This window comes from Balaenoptera physalus (assembly GCF_965194825.1).
Source record: "Balaenoptera physalus genome assembly, chromosome: 18".
Taxonomy (NCBI): Eukaryota; Metazoa; Chordata; class Mammalia; order Artiodactyla; family Balaenopteridae; genus Balaenoptera; species Balaenoptera physalus.
Window position 1 is genome coordinate 80,380,296 of NC_138899.1, and position 21,022 is coordinate 80,401,317.

General features: G+C 40.5%; 1 protein-coding gene across 2 annotated transcripts in view; it reads left to right on the plus strand.

The window, feature by feature from the left end:
* MICU2 (mitochondrial calcium uptake 2) overlaps window positions 1–21,022 on the plus strand; it is an 89,201-nt gene that overhangs the window by 53,570 nt on the left and 14,609 nt on the right. For both annotated transcript variants that reach the window (XM_082435135.1, XM_082435134.1), the window contains 3 exons: window positions 4,935–4,982; window positions 5,944–6,026; window positions 19,888–19,953. In XM_082435135.1, the coding sequence (XP_082291261.1) occupies window positions 4,935–4,982; window positions 5,944–6,026; window positions 19,888–19,953 (197 nt within the window). The remainder of the gene's footprint in view (window positions 1–4,934; window positions 4,983–5,943; window positions 6,027–19,887; window positions 19,954–21,022) is intronic.

The following is a 21,022-nucleotide window of genomic DNA, read 5'->3' on the forward strand; positions in this document are numbered from 1 at the left end:
AGGCCGTTGGGAAAGCGGGCTGTGGCCGCTGAGGGCGGCCGGACGGAAGCCAGAGAGGTGAGCAGAGCCTCAGCCGTACGCACGCAGCGCGGAGGGCGTGTGCAGGAGCGCGGGCCGCGTCCTGAGAGCGGCGGGTTGCCGTGGGAGGGTTGTGAGAAGGCGACAGGTCGGATGAGAGAAACCCCTACCCCTCCCCCCCGGGCAGAGGGGGCCGAGGCGCCCGAGGAGGGCGCAGAAGAGGAGACGGCGGGCGGTTCCGCAGGGACTGCAGGGGCCGCGCGCTGGGCGGCGCGGTGGACAGAGGCAGAGCGCACGCCACTCGTCAGCCCGGAAAAGCCGGGGGACACTCTGGTCTCACAGGAGACACCGAGGTTTAACAGCAAGATTTTACGAACTCTGACGGAGGTGGGAGGCTCCCTGGCAGGTGCAGGGCAGTGTTTTTGAGGCCTCCTGTACGACGCGGGAGTGGAGGTTTCAGAGCAGCGAGCGGACCGTCGTGTCCCCGGCACGGAGATGACAGCGTGGAGTGGCCAGGCTTCCGGGCCTCGGGTTCGTGGAGCCCCGAATGCAGCACTTCGACCTGAGGGGAAGTAGACAGTTAGTGCAGCTTCCAGAGCTGTGTCAGTTACAGTCGTAGCGCTTCAGACGGGGCTGGGGGGGCGGGGGCGGGGTTGTCCCGGGAGCTGCTCAGTTAGAGGTTCTGCTGGGCCGGGGCCATGTCCGCAGTCACGGTGTGGTCTCGGGAAGGAGGGTTGTGAATCTGTGTCATTACCAGCTGTGCTGCTTCCATACCGTAGGAGATACAGAGGATACTGAGAAAGATGGTTAGTAACTTATTTTCTATTTACTGTCTAACTTTCAGTAACAGACACATATATGTCTCTGTATCTAGCTCTGTGTCTCCATCTGTACGTACCGCTGTCGAACCATGAGGAGACAAATCCATCAGCCTACTCACACACTGTTCTCACTCGACAGTTCTCGTTCCCTGATCTTTATGTAACTGGAGGACTATTTATATTCTCAGAATGAACAGGGGCATCACACAGATTTCTTAAAGAATAAAAGGTCAGTATTTCTGGATGACGGGGGAGAAGGCCCTTAGTGACGGACTGTTCGAAAAATAAACAGAAGATGGAAGTCCACAGCAGAAAGTTGATTTTTTTCCCCCTTTAGGCAAATCTATAAGGATATTAGTAGGAGAAATCGAGAAAAGAGAAGAAGTGACTGCAGGGGGAGAGACCATGATAGCATTCACTTCAGAGTCAGAGAGGACGAATAAAAATGTGCGCTGGGCAGCGGCAGGAGGAGAATTCAGCCTAACTTCCTGCCATTCGCACGGGGGTGTATTAAAAACAGCCGTCACTAATTAGGACTTAACGGTAGAACTTACTGGTGACAAGGAAATTAAGCCACTGACAGAGAAATGCAGGAGAACAGCAGAGCCACGTGGTGGTGCGGGATCAGGAGGAGAGAGTGAAAAGGCCAAGAAAGAGCTACTGCGGCCTCCCCAGGTGCTGCCGCTTCCCCGGACGCCGGCTGCCCTTAACCCAGGCTTTGTTTGTGTCTTTCTGGGTGGTGCTACTTTTCACCCGGCTCACTGAAACCCGGAAAGAGCTTTGAACCCTTTCTCTTTGCCCCTCCATCCTTCATATGCAGCCAAACACAGATCTTTCTAATTTTGCCTCCTAAATATTTATTGAATTCATCCTCTCTTCTCCCACCTCTAGAGAACTTACAGGACAAGAAAAAATGTTGAGGAAGGACTTAACAAGACTGACTTTTTTAGTTTTTCTCTGAAATACGTGAGTTGAAATGTACATTCCAGCTTAAAGAAAAAACACTGAATATTTTATAGGAAAGATTTAAGATACACTTTTTTCCAGATACACTCCTTTGTTGATATTAATGAAGTCATTTGAAAAAAAAGAATGTAAAATTTAGCTACATTTGGAACAATTTAAAATATTCTACTTTACCACCTAAAAGAACTATCAAAATGTATATTATATCATAACTAACAAAAGGGTAGTATACTCTTGAAGTAAGGAAATAATCCACCTCCATGCATTATTATAAAGAAAAGTAAATTATAAGTCATAACTATTATGTATTTTTTGAAACTGAGCAGAGTTCTCAACATAATGCCACCCTCAAGGATACACTGAATATAAATCATGACATATACTGTAAGATATGAATCATGACATATACTGTAAGGTATGAATGTGCTCTTACGACACATGTAGTAATTTCTCTCTGGAGAACAGAATCCTCAAAACTGCATTTAGTAGCAAGTCATATTTTTCAACAGTTCCAAATTTAAAATATTTCTAGAGAAGCATAGTAACTAACAGAATTTAATCATCTCTTCTAGCGGCCCTTAAGGATTCTTTAATAAATTTTTAAATATAGGGACTTTTCTGGTGGTCCAGTGGTTAAGATTCCACGCTTCCACTGCAGGGGGTTCAGTCCCTGGTCGGGGAAGTTCTGCATGCCGTGCGGTGCAGCCAAAAAAAAATTTTTTTTTTTAATATAAATTATTTAAAATACTTGCCTATTTGACATGCAGTTTTGAAACACTGACATTTAACAGCATTTATTTTACAATTCAGTGCAACAAATATGTATTAAACTGTTTCTCCTATAAATATTCGGAAGTGTCAGTTTCCTTTAAAAGCATTTTCAGGGCTTCCCTGGTGGCGCAGTGGTTGAGAATCTGCCTGCTAATGCAGGGGACACGGGTTCGAGCCCTGGTCTGGGAAGATCCCACATGCCGCGGAGCAACTAGGCCCGTGAGCCACAATTACTGAGCCTGCGCGTCTGGAGCCTGTGCTCCGCAACAAGAGAGGCGGCGATAATGAGAGGCCCGCGCACCGCGATGAAGAGTGGCCCCCGCTTGCCGCAACTGGAGAAAGCCCGCGCATGAAACAAAGACCCAACACAGCTAAAAATAAATAAATAAATAAATAAATAGAGTAGCTATTAATTTTTTTTAAAAAAAGCATTTTCAGAGACAGGTGCCTAGAATGCTGTTGGAGAGCTGTATTGTCTATAAACTATCTTGAGAGTGTAGGGTGCTGTTCTTACACTGTCTCAACTGTGTTTATTCAAGCATTTTATTTAAGTCAGTATTTCAAAGAATTTTCTTTTTCAGAAAGTTCCCCTGTGCACAGGACATGTACCTATGTCTCGAGAAAAGAAAAGTGAGGTCTCCTTTTGGCACCAAGCCCAGTTCAGTCCAGCAGTTTGGCCATTTTTTCACATTGCTGTATTCCTTTGAAAATTAGAAAAAAACTGTTCACTTTTTTGAGGCTGCCAAGATATGAAATACTTTGATCCTTCAACTAACGTTAGAGCATTTCTCTCAGGTATGAGATATGACAAAACACATTTAATTTATTCTCCCTTCACATAAACACTGAATATTTCTTGGAAAAAATACCTGAAGACTTACTCTAGGCTTTTTATTAAAGGGAAGCACAGCTGCTCCAAAATAAAAATGACAGAAAAATTGCTGATGTAAAAAACTGTAAGTCATTAAGAGCATTTAAATATATACTTGAAGTTGCCTGTTAGCTGAAGCACTGAACTACCTGGGTGTCAAACCCTTCCCTGCCTTGTTTGCTCTGCACTGCTTTCGGCCGTGCGTTGCTGCTGTATCTGACCGGGAGCCCATAGGGACAGGTCCTCCTTCACAGCAGGATGGTGCAGGTCCGCTGCCGTCACTCTGCCAGGCTTCCTTCCTCATCTCTGAGCCACCACGTAGCTATGCTTCCCACTGACTCTTCCACAGGAACAGCCGTGCAGACGAACACTCGCTTTTCAGTGTTCATATGCAGCTTCATCTCTCCTATACATATGGCTTTCCCACTTATACCACCCCTGCTTCATTGCAGTTTTCACCCGTCATTCAAAGACCATTTTTTAATTAATTTTTATTGGAGTATAGCTACTCAACCATAAAAAGGAACAAAGACCATTTTTAGAACTAGTTCCTCTGAGACATCTTCGGTCATCTAAACTCTGGAAGACTTCCCCTTTTTTTAAGTCCTGGAACTCTTACTATCAGTATCTCTCAGTGGTATTTAGCATTTTCTGTAAACATTTACATTTTGACCTCCTGGTGAAAGTATGCAGCACCATCTATTAAGAATTCTTGGGACTTCCCTGGTGGTCCAGTGGTTAAGACTCTGCGCTCTCAATGCAGGGGGCACAGGTTTGATCCCTGGTTGGAGAACTAAGATCCCGCATGCCGCACGGCACGGCCAAAAAAAAAAGAATTCTTGCCAAAAACTAAACTTGAATCTGAGCACAGCTCTGGATCTAAGTAAGTACCAGTTTGTAGAAAATACAGACGTTACAGGAACATGTGAAATGACACCAAAAAGATGCAGTTAGCAAAGTCTTCTACACTCTTAAACTTTACCAGACAAATGACCAGGCTTCTTCAACAATTAAGTTGAAACTGAGGGGAAGAAAGACCAGGGAGAACCTATAGATTAAAATCAAGTAACTGCTACAGAAATTTAATTACTTCATTTTAAATAACATGGTTTGACCTTTGGTATATCCAAATCTCTGTCACTCTACTGAATATATAAGTTTGCTTCACTTGAGATCTTATGAATAGTAAAATTTGAGGTGAAATTACACAAAATGCCATGCAGATAAAACCTCTAGTGGACACTTGTACTTGCTGACCAATGACCATTCCCCTTCCTTCCTAGTAATAGTGACCTAATAAAAGTCTCCTTTTTTTTGAAGTATTAGTACTGTACTTAACTCTCTTATGAAAATTTTCCGCTATACCAGAGAGGTAATTTAAAGTAAAAATGTGTGTGTTTTTAATTAGGTGAAGGTTCCATATAGTATGTATATGATTACTTCTAAACCATCTAAAACTTACTTTCTGATGTCTTTATCTCTTTCAGGGCTGGTTTCATATACCGAGTATCTTTTTTTGCTTACAATCCTCACTAGTAAGTATTCCACAGTTTTTCTCATCGATCATGTGGAATTCTCTCGCCTTACCAGACAGGGTGTTGGAAGTTTGGTATTTATATCTTTATCATGAAGAATGTTATTGGTGCCTTGCTTTCTGTACCTACAGAATGATTCTCTTGGGTGAGATTACCCCTGAAGTCTCACCACCTCCCCTGCACTCGGGCTCCCCACAACTTTGTCTCCTTAATTGAAGGCTTATTGAACTGAGGAGTCAGACGCAGCCTTCACTTAGGAATATTAAAAATCCCTCACATGACATTCTGCAAAATTCCTGACCAGTAACTCTCTGCAAACTGTCCGGGTCATGAGAATCAAGGAAAGACTAAGAAACTTTCACAGCTCTGAGGAGATAAGGAGACATAGCAATTAAACGCAACAGGCTTCCTTGTGTTTGACCCTAGAATAGAAGAACCATGGAATCCAAATAAAGTCTGTAGTTTAGTTAAAGGTGCTAATTTCTTAGTTTTCGTAAAGGTACTGTGGTTACATAAGATGCTGCCATGAGAGAAGGCTGGGTGAAGGGCCTGTGGGAACTCACCGTACCAGCTTTGCAGTATTTCTGTAAGCCTAAAATTATTTCAAAATAATTTTTACAAAACCCTACCCTTGGGAAAGGGAAATAAAGAGTAGTAATCAATGTGAAAATAGAGAACGTGCTGTAAGAATATAGGAAAGCCCCTAGTAGAGTGGAAGAAATACGTTAAGTTCTCACATGAATTTTGCTTTGAAGGGCAGAACACTTAATAGCAGAACAGCACACCATGGAAACATATCAGCCTTTGAAAATTGTTATCCTGAGAAGAGATTGTTTTTCCTCTACTTTAGGCACTTACTCCTGTTGTTTCTGGTGGCTTATTTCAAGTTTGAAGACCTATAGATCTTCAGGTAACTTGCATTCCACCAACATTTACATAATTATTCATTTTTCCCTTGCAGAACCCCATACTGGGTTTCATGTTGCATTTAAAATGTTGGATGCAGATGGTGATGAGATGGTTGAGAAAAAGGAATTTTTTAAGGTAAGTAGATTCTAGTTATTTTTGGTTTATTATAAAACACCTGGATGTTTGTGTGATAATTTTACATTTCCATTAAAATGAAAATTATATCTACTGCTTACATATGAAATGTCAAGAAATCATTTATACATTCAAAAATATTAAATTTTCTGTAATACAGCCTTGAGGAAACAGTTACAGAACAGAGCATGAGATTCCAAAAGGAGAAATGAGCTTAAGCATCTGCATGTTTTAGAGTTTTATTTTTATGATTTCAGCAAATGATAATACAACAGAAAGCGCTTTATAGATGGGTTAAAAATTATTGATACACCCCCACCAAAAAAAGAATAAGGAAAATAAAACCTTAAGCCTTCAGGAAGAATAGGGAGGGAAAATGAAAAAGCCACAAAAGGTATCAATTGGTTCAAATTCTCTAGGAATTTGTGAAGGCTCATAATTGAAAAGGTGAAATATGTTTAAATGATATTTCCCAAGACATAACTCTGTAACACGCCAGCAGTACATTTCACTCCGTTCCAAGGAAGTCGACGGTACTGTTAAAAGTACGTCAGTGCATGTAAACAGCGGGAAGTGTGCCAGGCAGAGCTCACTGTTCCCGATCTCGAGGAGCGCTGTACGGAGAAGATAAGTCCGTTCTGTCCTCTGTGTCTTTCTCCCAGTCCCCGGTGTACTGGGGAGACAGGCCACAAGGCTTGTTGAAATTATATTTAAAACGAGTCGTACTTGGACTGTTCGGTCAAGTAACCAGTAGCCACGTGTGGCTGTTAAATATAACTTGTGACTAAGAAACTTGAGTTTCCAAATTTTAATTAATTTTAAATTTAAATTTAAAAACTGACATTCACTTCAGGTATTGGCAGATTTTCAAGTACATTTGAAACAACTTGAGTATGTGAATCTACTTTTTAATTTTTACTTTTATTTACTTTTTATTTACTTTTGTAAATTTTACGAAATTTAAATATGGATCAAGTACAGGTACACCTTGGAGAAGTTGTGGGTTTGGTTCCAGACCACCGCAATAAAGCAAGTCACACAAATGTTTTACTTTCTCAGGGCAGATAGAAGTTATGTTTTTACTATCTTGTAGTCTGTTAAGTGTGGAATAGCATTATATCTTTAAAAAACAATGTCTATGCCTTAATTTAAAAATATTTTATTGCTAACAAATGCCAATCATCATCTGACAATGCAGGGTTGCCACAAACCTTCAGTTTGTAAAAAAACACAAAATCTGCAGAGCACAATAAAACGATGTGTGCCTGTATTTCCAATGAAATACATTATCTAAATGTCTTGTAATGTAAAATACGCACTGAATTTTGAAGAAAAAAGAAAGGAATGTAAAATATCTTGATTTTTGTATTGAGTACGTGATAAAGTCATAATTTTGAGATATTAATTTCACCTGTTTCTTTATATTTTTTGCTGCACTTTAACAAAAATGAAACTGGAAACTACAGATGATAAATTATCTTTTATATACTTAGGCAAGAAAAATAACCAGTAATTTCAATCAGTGGCTTCACTCCAAAGAAAAAAGGCTTTGGTTCTAAAATGGATGTTACTTCTTTAAGTTAATTTAAATGTTTGTTATGTAGGTATCTTTATTTTTTCAAATGACTCCCCAGATTAACTTTTTTTTTTTTTTTTGGCTGCGTTGGGTCTTCGTTGCTGCACGCAGGCTTTCTCTAGCTGCGGCGAGCAGGGGCTACTCTTCATTGCGGCGCGCGGACTTGTCATTGCAGTGGCTTCTCTTGTTGCAGAGCACGGGCTCCAGGCGCACGGGCTTCAGTAGTTGTGGCACGTGGGCTCAGTAGTTGTGGCTCGCGGGCTCTACAGCGCAGGCTCAGTAGTTGTGGCGCACGGGCTTAGTTGCTCCACGGCATGTGGGATCTTCCCGTACTAGGACTCGAACCCGTGTCCCCTGCATTGGCTGGCGGATTCTTAACCACTGCGCCACCAGGGAAGTCCCTAACAAACTTTTTAAAATAATTGAACAACTACCGACACTGGCCGCAGTAAATGGTTTCTGCTGCACTTCAAGCTGAAACACTGAGAATTTCACCTGCTGCTTTACTGCCCACTCACATATGTGTTCTTGTCATTTACTTTATGCTTAGATTTATACACTATACACCCTCTTCCAGATAATTTCTAAAGATGTTAAATATTTATAAACCTAATTTTTGTAGGATCCCACTGATTTATAAATGTATTCCCTACTTAAGACCTTTTTTGCTATATTGTTTGTTTCTAATCTTTGATAGTTTCCTACATATAAAACCAAATATTTTAGTAATTAAATTTGCAAAGCCTGTGGATGGAGCCTTATCAAAGGAATCTGAGAGATCCTTTATATACAATCAGATGTACCTGTTTAAAGAGTCCATTGCTCATGTCACCACCATCCCAGTCAAGATCTAAAACATTTCCACACTCCATAAAGTCCTCCTGTATCCTTACACTCAGGTCCTCCCCTCTCCTGGCCCCAGGAGACCAGCCAGTGGTCTGCTTTCTTCCAGCATAGATGTGTTCCTTTCCTGGAGTTTCGTATAAATGGAACCAGAAAGTATTGATATGTACTCTTTGTTTCACTCAGATTCATCTGTGTGTTGCGTTTGTCAGTAGTTTGCTCCTTTTTATTGCTGAGTAGTATTTTATTGTGTGGATGTGATCTGTTTATCTAGTCACTTGATGAACATTTTGGTTGTTTTTGGGTTGGGGCTGTTATAAATAAAGCTGCTGTGAATATTCATACACAGGTCTTGGGTGAACATATGTTTTCTTTGACTAAATATGTGGGAGTGGAGTTTCTGGGTCATATGCTAAGTATAAAGTAAGAAGTTGCCAATTTTGTTTTCCGAAATCTGTGTTCCATTTTACATCCCCACCAGCAATGTAAGAGAGTTCCATTTGTTTCATATCTCAAAGGCTTTTTTTAAAAGTCATAAATTAGTCATTTTTGTGAGTACTCAATAATTCATCAGTGATTTGTCTAAGTAGTTAGTATGTGCTAAGCACCGTGATATAGATTTGTCTTTTTACTTTTTTTAATGTAAAATCACTGTGTGGCTCCATTGTATTACTGTTGGTCAGTCAGCACTGCTTTAGAACATACAAGGCTATAGATTGTGAGAAACTTTTTAGTATATTTTATTACATGCTCTTTATGACAGTTGTCTCAAATGCTGAAAAGGTTTTTCTTACTTCTGGGTTTTCAGCTTAAGTAAGAAAGCTGGAGGATTCCCAAGGATTGGAGTTGCCTGAAGTATTCCTCTAGATACTTGACATTTCACTGTACTGTTCAGAGAAACAGTCGTGATCTTGTGGAATTCATTATCTCAAAGTGGGAGAAGTTAAAAGTAATAGAGGGGCTTCCCTGGTGGTGCAGTGGTTTAAGAATCTGCCTGCCAATGCAGGGGACACAGGTTCGAGCCCTGGTCCTGGAAGATCCCACATGCCGCGGAGCAACTAATCCCGTGTGCCACAACTACTAAGCTGGCGCTCTAGAGCCCGCGAGCCACAACTCCTGAAGCCCGGCGCCTAGAGCCCGTGCTCTGCAACAAGAGAAGCCACCGCAATGAGAAGCCCGCACACCGCAACAAAGAGTAGCCCCCGCTCGCAGCAACTACAGAAAGCCTGCGCACAGCAACGAAGACCCAATGCAGCCAAAAATAAATAAATAATAATAAATTTTTTTTTAAATGTAATAGAAAAGCTATAGAGAAAACCATACCACTTAACTGCTTAAAGAATCTTTGGAATGTTTCATGTATTCAAAATATGTTATATGTAAGAGATATGGATTTGAAAAAAAAAATGTGTTTCATTCGGTCATTGGGAACAAACGTTACCAAATCTGTTTGTTTCCAAAGAAGCAGTGTGGGTAAAGTTTATCACTGTTAACCAGTTACCAACTGGTTTATGAAGGCAGCCTGGAATTCCACCAAGAAGTTGAAGGTACTTGTAAACAGACAAAATGGAAAGAACCGAGAATTTCCAGATATCATACATAGCTCTTACTCAGACAGGACCTTGGGTTAAAAATACTCGAAAAGCACGAAAGAAGGGAAATACTAGATAGTCATCATAAATTTATCTTTGAAATCAGTTCCATTCAGGTGAAGGAAAGCAGAAACAACATTGCTTTGTTTGGCACAAACAGTGATTAAGTGACCGTCATTAGTGTTCCCTTGGGGAAATGATACCTATAGGCCGCTGTCTGAAACCGTGGTTGAAGCTGTGCAGGTGAAATGTGCACAGACACGTAGGATGTGAATTGCACACTCTGTCGGGGAGACCAGCCGGCTCGTCAGTGTTCCAGATTCATCTCTGGCCGCAGTGTGAAAGGCAAACCAGAAGTGGAGCGACTGGAGGCCGGGAGGCCCTTAGGCTGTTGTCATCGTCCAGTTTTCAGCTGGGAGTGTGCCAGGCAGAGCTCAGTGTTCCCGATATCGAGGAGCGCTGTACGGAGAAGATAAGTCCGTTCTGTCCAAGAGGCGCTGCGCGCAGGCTGTGTGGGGCCCGGCTTCCAGCACATGAGGAAGAAATCAACGGTGGTCACTGCTTTTTCCCGCCAGCCTGACCAGGAGTCATGACAGTGCTAGCTGACCAAAGGGCACAGAGAACTCATTCTCTTGTGGATTGGTTATGACATCTGTGCTATATTATTAGATCTTCACAGCAGCCTACAAAGTCAGTAGTAGTATCCCCATCTTAAAGATGAGGAGATTGATGTGCAGCACGTGATTTGATTCTAAGTCTGCCCAGCTCTGGAGCTTGCTCTTTCTTCAGGTTACCCTGCCTCATGTGAGGGAGAACTCAGAGAGGACTGGGCTGAGAAAGGGCTTAACTCTGAGCTTGGAAATGTGAGCCTGATAAACTGGTAGGACATCCACGCTGGCAGCTGTCTGCAGACCAGGAGCGGGGCTGGGATTAGGAAGCGTCCAGGAAGAGGGGACCGTTAAGTCCTGAGCGCGTGTGACCTCAGAGGGGAGAATGTAGAGTGAGGTGGGTAAGCCAGAGTCTAGCGAACAGGTTCACGTAAGGGACGAAGCTGAGGGTGAGAAGCCAGGGACTGAAAGAAGGAGAAGCGCGGCAGAGTGCGGGCGCTGGGCTCAGGGCGGAGCACTCAGCGTCCAGCTCTTTGAGGCGTCTTCAGGTGGCACAGAGGCCGCGCGGAGCCCCTTAAGCTTGCAGGTCACTGGGGACCGAGGCCGCGGAACAGAAGGCGTGAATGGGAAAGGCAGAGTTGGTGGCAGCAGAGGAAAATTGCTCTTCCGGGATGTCTGATGATTAAGGAAGGAAACTGGTTTGAGGTTAGCTTGAGGGTGAAAATGTGTCTGTCTGCACAAGTAGGACCTGAAGTACCAGTGTCGGGAAGTCACGGAGCCCCCTCACATTCCAGCACCTCAGTCTGCCTCAGGTCCGGGAGAAGGATGTGTTTGAGGTGGTTGTTGTTATTCAAGTAGAGGTTAATCACCGTGAAAGGCTGGGCTAGGTCAGCCTAGCCGTAAGCCCGTAAGTCACGCAAGCCGTAGCCCCTCAGCCCTGGGGGAACTTTCTGCTCTCTTCCTTCCTGGGAGTCACAAGAGGAGGCCAGGTTTCAGAAGCACTGTCCCCACTGTCCGCCCCCCCCAGAACGGGAAAGCTGAGGTGGCGTCATGAAGTGGACACAGTGGGGCCCCTGGTGACCTCGCTGTCACACATGCAGCGCCAAGGCTCAGGTGCTCTGCAGCGCGGTCACGTGGTGGCCCCGACCGACGCTGAATGTCCTCGTCCCCTTTCCTTCTTCAGGCCTCTTCTCGGGGAGACTCAGGGCTGCCCAGCAGTCTGCTTTCTGTGTGGGCAGCCTCTGCTCCTGAAACTGTTGAGCAAACCTGCCTCAAAAGCTTTTCAAGTACTTGTTTTAACGTAATAGTTGAACACTCTGAATTTACAGAACACTTTCTAAATACTACAGTTTTTTCCTTAAATGTTTGGGAAATTCTTAGATGACCAATCCATGAATTAAGGAAACAAGAAAAGGAATGTTAGGATACATCACTGATTTTTTTTTTTAAGTTTAAGTATATAAAGCTCAACCTTCTAAGCCTATAAAGGGTTCTTTGTGCTGATCTTAGGAATAAAACACTAAACTTGATAACCCATGAGCATGATGCAATTTGTCAATTTAAAATAACAGCATAGGGACTTCCCTGGTGGCGCAGTGGTTAAGAATCCACCTGCCAATGCAGGGGACACGGATTCGATCCCTGGTCTGGGGAGTTCCCACATGCCGCGGAGCAACTAAGCCCATGTGTCACAACTACTGAGCCTGCACTCTAGAGCCCGCGAGCCACAACTACTGAGCCCGCACGCCTAGAGGCCGTGCTCTACAACAGAGAAGTCACTGCAATGAGAAGCCCGCGCACTGCAACGAAGAGTAGCCCCTGCTCGCCGCAACTAGAGAAAGCCTGCGCACAGCAATGAAGACCCAACGCAGCCAAAAATAAATAAATAAATAAATTTTTTAAAAATAAAATATAAAATAAAATAACAGCATAGAGGAGAAAAAAACTATGCTTACATTCATTATTTAAATAATTATTTCATTTCCATGGTCATCGTGTTAGGAAACCTAAGTTTGTAGCATCTTCTATTTGAAAGTTTATTGAAAGCACCAAACAGTTCTTTTCAGATCAGAAAAGCATATTTAAAAGGCAGGGTTTTGTGGGTTTGTTCTTTTTTTCAGCTTATCTGAATGTTTCCCCTGTGCATTTTATTTGTTGCTAGAAAAGTAATGAGAGTTACTTTAATGCCCAAAACATAGATATAACAAAGTGATTTGAACAGCAAATGCAAAAGTAATGAAGAAATGTATTAATATAAAGTCTTGTAAAAATGTCCTAAAATATAAATTGCCTTAGTTTATTACTTTTGTGTTTTGTGGTACATTCCTGTCTTATTAATATCCAGATCTACAAACTGTGTTGGTAAGTGTATTGCTTACTTCTTTATCCCAAGAACAAGTAAAATAGCACCTAAGTGTATAAGCCATTCTCTGTCAGATAATAACAAACAGTACCAGCAATGATCAAAGCCAGTGATAGTAAATCCATTTAATTTTTACCTTGATAGATAGTACATCTGCTTATTGGGATAAGTGCCAGGGTTTTAGTGCAACTTCTTTAAACAATAAATAGATAGACTGACAAGTCTGTTTACTAGTATAAATTTCTCCTTAGGTGGTCCTCTGGTTTCACATTGTTTCCATACTGGTAGGAAGGACGGCTCTTAACGCAGTCAGGTTATAATTTTATCATGCTAAATATACCTGCTAGAGTTATTATTAAATATAATGGCCTTCATTAGAATTTCTCCATCTTGATTTTGGAACAGTGTTCTTATTCCAGAATTTAAACTATTATGATCCATCCTGAAAGCAAAAATAAGTTAAATTGACCCTATGTACTTTTCATTTTCAGCCTGAAATTGAAAATATGGATCAATATAAAGTTAGTCAATTTGTTGGTAGTTTTTTAGACATTCAGAATTTGTATTTGAATGTGTCTTCCTGCTTCTTTTACCACTTACGTATAAAAGCTTTACCTTTTTTTGTTTCTCTAAGAAAGCACCCCTGTTTCTGCCAGACTTTGCTCTTACCTCCACCTAGAATGCCCTTTCCCCCACCTAGAATGCCCTTTCCCCATTCCTTTGGTAGCTTTTAGTTATTCAGATCTCCACCCAAATGTCACATCCTCAAAGAGAACTACCCAGAATAAGCCTATCTAACAGAAACCCCTCCCCAGCAGTCTCTGAATCCTGTCACCCTACTTTATTTTTTCTAGTCATAGCACTTGACACTATCTGAAGTTCTCTTATTTATTTGTTCACCTGTTTGTTACCTCTGGCCCATTAGAATGTAAGTTAACAACAGCAAGGATGTTATCTTTCCGTAACCACTATATCCCAGCACTTAGAATGGTCGCAGGAGAGGCACTTAGTCCGTTGCTATCATGAATCAGCATCATGCACAAGCCATCTTAGAAAGTATCTTGGTAGACCAGAGAGACCTTTTGGCCTAAGAGGATACCTGGATACAAAATAGTTTCAAATGGGGCTATTATACAGAACTAAATATACAGCACTGTAATTTCAACATGCACCAGAACCTGGGTAACACTCTCCCTGAGTCCAGACCAAAATGTTCTAGATACGACTCTGACAGGACAAGCTTTATGTGGCACTAAACCCACGTGGGTAGACTTTAGGACAGACCCTTGTTCTAAATTACACAAAATTGGAATAAGCCAATACTGTAATAAGCCTCCTAAAAAATTCTTATTTCAGTGAACTAATCCTATTTGCTTTTTTGTTTTGTTTGTTTGTTTTTAACTATTTATAATAACTGTGAAGATTATAACAATATTAAGTGTCTTATGATAGAAAAAGATGTTTTGAATTTTCTATAAAAATTTATCATTTTATGACTAACATCTGTTGTTTTTTTAATTATATGATAAATTTTGACTAATTTTCAGTACTTGACCTAGCAAAAACAAACAACAAAAGGAGATCTATATTACCAATATTAACAATGAAAAGAGAGAAATCACCAGAGATCCTAGAGGTATCAGAAGGATAAAAATGGAATATTGTGAACAACTGATTCATATGGGACTATTAACCTGATAACTCAGATGACTGGACAAGTGCCTTAAAAAAGCAAAACTTATCAAAACAAGAGGTGGGATAGAAATCTAAATAGTCCTGTATCAAAGGATTGGGTTTGTTATCAAAAACTTTCCCACAAAGAAATGTCCAGGCTCAGATGGTTTCACTGGTGAAATCTGTCAAGCATTTCACTGGTGAAATCTGTCAAACTGTGCCCAGTTTGCACAGTTTCTTTCAGAAAATACAAGAAAAAGGAACATTTCCCTCATGTTATGAGACCAGCATATCCCTGATAACTAAAACTTGGCAAAAACCTAACAGGAGAAGTAAATTATAGACCAACTTTCCCCATGAACAGAGGTATGAAAATACTTAACCAGATAGAACAAAACACAGCAAGCACCATATAAAATAATACATCACAACCAAGTGAGATTTATCCAAGGAATACAAAATTCATTTCATGGTTGAAAATCAGTCAGTGCAGTCCATCATATTAACAGAATAAAGGAGAAACCAACATGATCATATCAGAACATGCAGACAGAGCATCTAACAAAATAAGGCTTTTTTTGGTAAAACTCAGAGTAGGAATAGGAGAGAACTTCTTCAAACTGATAAAGGGCATTTACAAAAAATTTTTTTAAAATATCGTCATGCTACAACACAAAATATTGAATGCTTTCCCCTTAATCAGGAACAAGGCAAAGGATGTCTTTTCTTACCTCTGCTGTTTAACAGTTTACTGGAGATTCTAGAGATAACAGCAATACAGGAAAAGAAAATAGAGAGATAAAAATATTACAAAGGAAGAAGTAAATTTGACTTTATTCACAGATAATATGACTAGGGAACCAACAACAAAATCAAAGCATAGAAGATCAGTATGGAAAAATCAATTGTATTTCCATATAATTAGTAGCAAACATTTGGAAAATGAAATTAAGATCAGTTCTTTTTTGGATGGTATAAAATAAGTAGAAATAAATTTAACAAAAAACATACACCAAAAACTTCAGACATCGCTGGTAGAAATTTAAGGAGGCCTCAGTAAATGGAGGAATATACCATGTTAATGGATTAGAAGATTTAGTTCTTCCCAAATTGGTCTAGAGATTCAACTTTGCCAAGCAAAATCCCAGCAGTCTTTTTTTATAGAAGTTGACAAGCCAATTTTAAAGCGTTTGTTAATTTATTTTTGGCTGCATTGGGTCTTTGTTTCTGTGCACAGGCTTTCTCTAGTTGAGGTGAGCGGGGGCTACTCTTCGTTGCAGTGCGCGAGCTTCTCCTTGCAGTGGCTTCTCTTGTTGCGGAGCACAGGCTCTAGGCGCGCAGGCTTCAGTAGTTGTGGCGCACGGGCTTAGTTGCTCTACGGCATGTGGGATCTTCCTGGACCAGGGCTCGAACCCGTGTCCCCTGCATTGGCAGGGAGATTTTTAACCACTGCGCCACCAGGGAAGCCCCTAAAGTGTATATTTAAAAGCAGAGGACCTGGGACTTGCCTGGTGGTACAATGTTAAGAATCCACCTGCCAATGCAGGGGACAAGGGGTCGAGCCCAGGTCCGGGAAGATCCCACATGTCGCGGAGCAGCTAAGCCCGTGCGCCACAACTACTGAGCCTGCGCTCTAGAGCCCACGAGCCACAACTACTGAGCCCTCGTGCCACAACTACTGCAGCCCACGTGCCTAGAGCCTGTGCTCCGCAACAAAGAGAAGCCTCTGCAAGGAGAAGCCTGCGCGCTGCAAGGAAGAGTAGCTGCCGCTCGCCACAACTAGAGAAAGCCTGCGTGCAGCAACGAAGACCCAACGCAGCCAAAAAATAAATAAATAAATTTATTTTTTAAAAAACGAAAGAAAAAAGCAGAGGACCTGGGACTTGCCTGGCGGTCCAGTGGTTAGGACTCTGCACTTCCACTGCAGGGAGCCTAAGACCCCTGGTTGGGGAACTGAGATCCAGCAAGCCACGAGGCGTGGCCCAAATAAATAAATAAATAAAAGCAAAGGACCTAAAATACTCAAATCGATCTTGAGAAACAAGAACAAATCTGGTTGACTCTCACACTACCTGACTTTAAGGCACTACAAAGCTGTAGTAACAGTGACACTGTGATATCGCCCACAGGATGGACAAGTAGACAGTGGGGGATAGTGAAGAGTCCACACTTACGTGGTCACTTAATTTTCACTAAAGACACCAAATCAGTTGATGGGAAAAGTCTTCTCAACAAATGGCACTAGAACAAACGGATGGGATATATATATGAAAAAGACTAGTCATGACCTCTGCCTCACACCACCTACAAAAAATGTATTTGAGATATATTATATATCTAAACATAAAAACTAAAACCACTAAGCTTCTGGGAAAAAATATAAGAGAATACCTTCAGAATCTAGGGTAGGCAGAGTTGCTTAGGGCACTAAAAGCAGTAACCATAAAAGAAAAAATGATAAAGTAGTCATCATCAAAATTAATAACTTCTGTTTATTAAGAAAATGAATAGGTAAATTGTAGGATAAGAGAAAATATTTTCCAAACATATCTAACAAAAGACTTGTATCCAGAATATATAACAAATGCTTACAACTTAATAGTTTAAAAAAAATTTTTTTAAGGAAGCAAAAGACTACGACAGAAACTTCACGAGAGAAAATGTACAAATGGGAGATAGCACTTGAAAAAGTGCTCCACGTGAGTTCTCAGGGAAATGCAAGTTAAAACCACAGTGAAGTAGTACAGTACTTCCAACAGAATGGCTGAAATTAAAAAGACTGATCACACCAAATGGTGAGGATGTGAAGGAACGAGAATTCACTTTGGAAAAGGGTTTGGCGGTTTCTTGTAAAGTTGCACAGACCTAACTGTTCCCCTCCTGGGTATTTACTCAAGAGAACTATTAAAACATGTCAAAAACAAAGAGTTGCACAGGAAAATTGATGGCAGAGCTGTGCTGTACAACATAGTGGGTGCAGTTCTCAGTACGGTGCCCTGCGCTTGAAACTCCGTTAAGAGGCTGAGTCTCATGCTGTGTTCTTACCACCAACAAAACCCAAACAAACAAAAACAGAGGTGATCGATATGTTTATTACCTCGATTGTGGTGATGTATCATGGGTGTATGCCTAGGTACAAATTCATCAAAACGTATACATTATTGTGTGCTATGTTCTGTATATTAAGTATACCTCAGTAAAGCTGGGAAAATGGAAAGTTTATGGCAGCTTGATTCACAGTAGCCAAAAACTGGAGACAGCAATGCAACATCTATCAGTGAGTGAATGGATAAATAGTGGTGTATTTATACAAATGGGATACAACTCAGCAATAAATGAGAACAAACTACTGATATGCAAACAACATGGATAAATCACAAAATCATTATACTGAGTGAAAAGAAACACAAAGGAACACATACTACTTGATACCATTTACTTGAATTTGTAAACTAAGTGAGACTAATTTGATTCTGCCTTTGTGGGGATGCAGCTAGAATGCATTGCCTGGGAATGGACACAAGAAGCTTCCTGAGGAATGGAAATGTTCTGCTCTGTGACAGAGGATTGGTTACTCAGGTTAAAACTGTATGGCTAAGATGTGTACGTTTCAGTGTATAAAAATTTTTCCAGAAGAGATATAAATACTAATAACTGAGAAGGGAACCGGGAGTAGGTAGTAGAAGTATAGCTGGACAGAGAATGGCAGGACACTGTGAACTGTGGAAGCTGAATAATGTATATATGGTGGGTTATTATAGGAGTATCTTTGCTATGTCTGAAATTTCCATATTAAAAATTTTACGAGGCGGTGTGGAAAGCAAAGCAAGAAATGTTTGGGTATTGAACTTGGCAGTATGTTGATGGTCAATTTAAAATTAAAGGATAAGGGCTTCCCTGGTGGCACAGTGGTCGGTAGTCTGCCTGCCGATGCAGGGGACACGGGTTCGAGCCCTGGTCTGGGAAGATCCCACGTGCCGCGGAGCAGCTAGGCCCGTGAGCCACAACTACTGAGCCTGCGCGTCTGGAGCCTGTGCTCCGCAACGGGAGAGGCCGCGACGGTGAGAGGCCCGCGCACCGCGATGAAGAGTGGCCCCCGCTCGCCGCAACTGGAGAAAGCCCTCGCACAGAAACGAAGACCCAAGACAGCCAAAAATAAATAAATAAATAAATAAATTTTAAAAATAAATAAATAAATAAAAAATAAAGGATAAAACAAATGAAAGCTTTTCAACTTTATTCCCTAAAATAAGTGGGGGTGGGAGAATGTTGAAAAGTTTTAGGGCTTTAGAGAACTAGAGATAAACCATATGCCTAAAATAAATAAAATAGAAGCAGCTACTTTATTAATTTGGAATTTAGTGGCAGTTTTCAAACTATTAAGAAAGAAGTAGCCTAGAAAAAAATGGGTGAAGGTTTGTCTCCTAATTGATTTGAATCCATAGTTTGAGATTTTGTCTACATTTAATTTTTTTTAAAAAACTTTTTTTTTAATTTGCTTTCCATGTGAGGATTGGTACAAATGACTCTGAAAGGTAGGTAGGTTTTTTAATATACTCAGTCTGAAGGTACTGTTTTTTTGTTTTTTGGGGGTTTTTTTGAAGGTACTATTGACAGTTTATAATTAGTAGAAATGTAGGCCTTTAAATTATTTTAATGCTTTGTAAATGCATAAGGAGAAAAGGGAAGAACATTTATATGATACAAATAGCTTTTTAAGAGCTAGGTACTTGAAGTGTGGCCATAAAGCACCAGAGATAGAAAAAGAAGAGAAGAGATAAAAAAAAAAGAAGGGAATAAAAATTCTCTTGAAGAATGAGGGTAATCATGAAGTTTTTATACAGTGATGCCTTTAGAATATATATATGTGTGTGTGTGTGTGTATTATATATATATATATATATATATATATACACACACACACATATATATATATATATATATATATATAAAGTAAGCCAGCTTTCTTAGGAGAACAAATGATCCAAATCATAATAATGTTAATACTTGCATATCTGTTTTCTCCTTTGATCCTTATATGATCTAAGGGTTAAAAACTAATATCAGGAGTTACAATGCAAAAATAATTTAATATTTAACAAATAACTAGTAAACATTTTATAATAAAAACTTAGAATCTGTTTTTTAGGTTGTTTTTTAAAATCCAGTAGACATGCATCTAAATTCATGTTTGCATTCTTTCTAGCTGCAGAAGATCATAAGTAAACAGGATGACTTGAAGACAACAATAACTAATGAAACAGAATGCCAGGTATGTGCAAATAAACTAAATATTTCCAAGCAGATGTTATTTACAGTAGCTTCTCTATTCTGTTTGCTCAAATAAGTATTCCCAAATAGTTGGGGAAACTTACAGTAACTTAATTTTTCTAAATATTTTAAATAGATTTTCTACATTCACATGATCCAGACCTCAAAAGACTCACAAGAGGATGTATGCAGGGCAGAACTTTCCTCCCCATGACCCAGGTCCTGGGCATTCTTCCAGAGATATTCCATGTGTATATAAGCATGTATGTAAATAAGCAACTAAACATTTCCATGTGTTCTTTTTTTACCATTTTTATACAAGCAGTAGCATACTATACACTGTTCCATACCCTCCCATTTTTTCTTACCACATCCAAATATCTCATTCTTTTTAATGGCTCCGTAGTACTTTGCTGTATGGATGGATGTACCTGTTGATGTAACCATTCCTCCTTTGAAAGATATTTAACATGTATCCAGTCTTTTGATATTGCAAATAATGCAGTTAATAATCCTGTAATCATATCACTTTATATATATGTGAATATATCCAAGGTGTAACTTCCCAGAAATTCACTTGCTGGGTCAAAAGGTATGAACATTTCTAAGGTTGTTGATAAACTTTGATAAATATTGTCAAATACCTTCTGTAGAAAATGAACCAACTTTCATTCCCACCAGTAATGTATATCCTTAAATTTTCCATTGATAATCTTTTAATCAATTGTAATTCCACAATTTGCTTTCTGTGAGATTTTCTTAAATTTCCAAATCATTTCATCTTTTAGAGCATGTCTGCTTCAAATTTTGCAAATTATTAAAATCACAATTTTTTTTTATTTCATTCCCTTTGAGCAGCCCTATGCCGGACTTGTTTCACCTGTGTCCGTGTCCTCTAACGGTGCCCCGTCCCCCGGGTGTGCACCTCCCCCGTGTCCTCAGCTCCCTGCGTGTCCTGTCACACCACCTGCCCCTCCTTAGGGTAACTGCTTAATCGTCTGTGTCCTCTGGAGCGAGAGCATCCTTCTTCTTTCTGAGGTCATGTGAGGGTAGGGAGCAGGCCACACGAC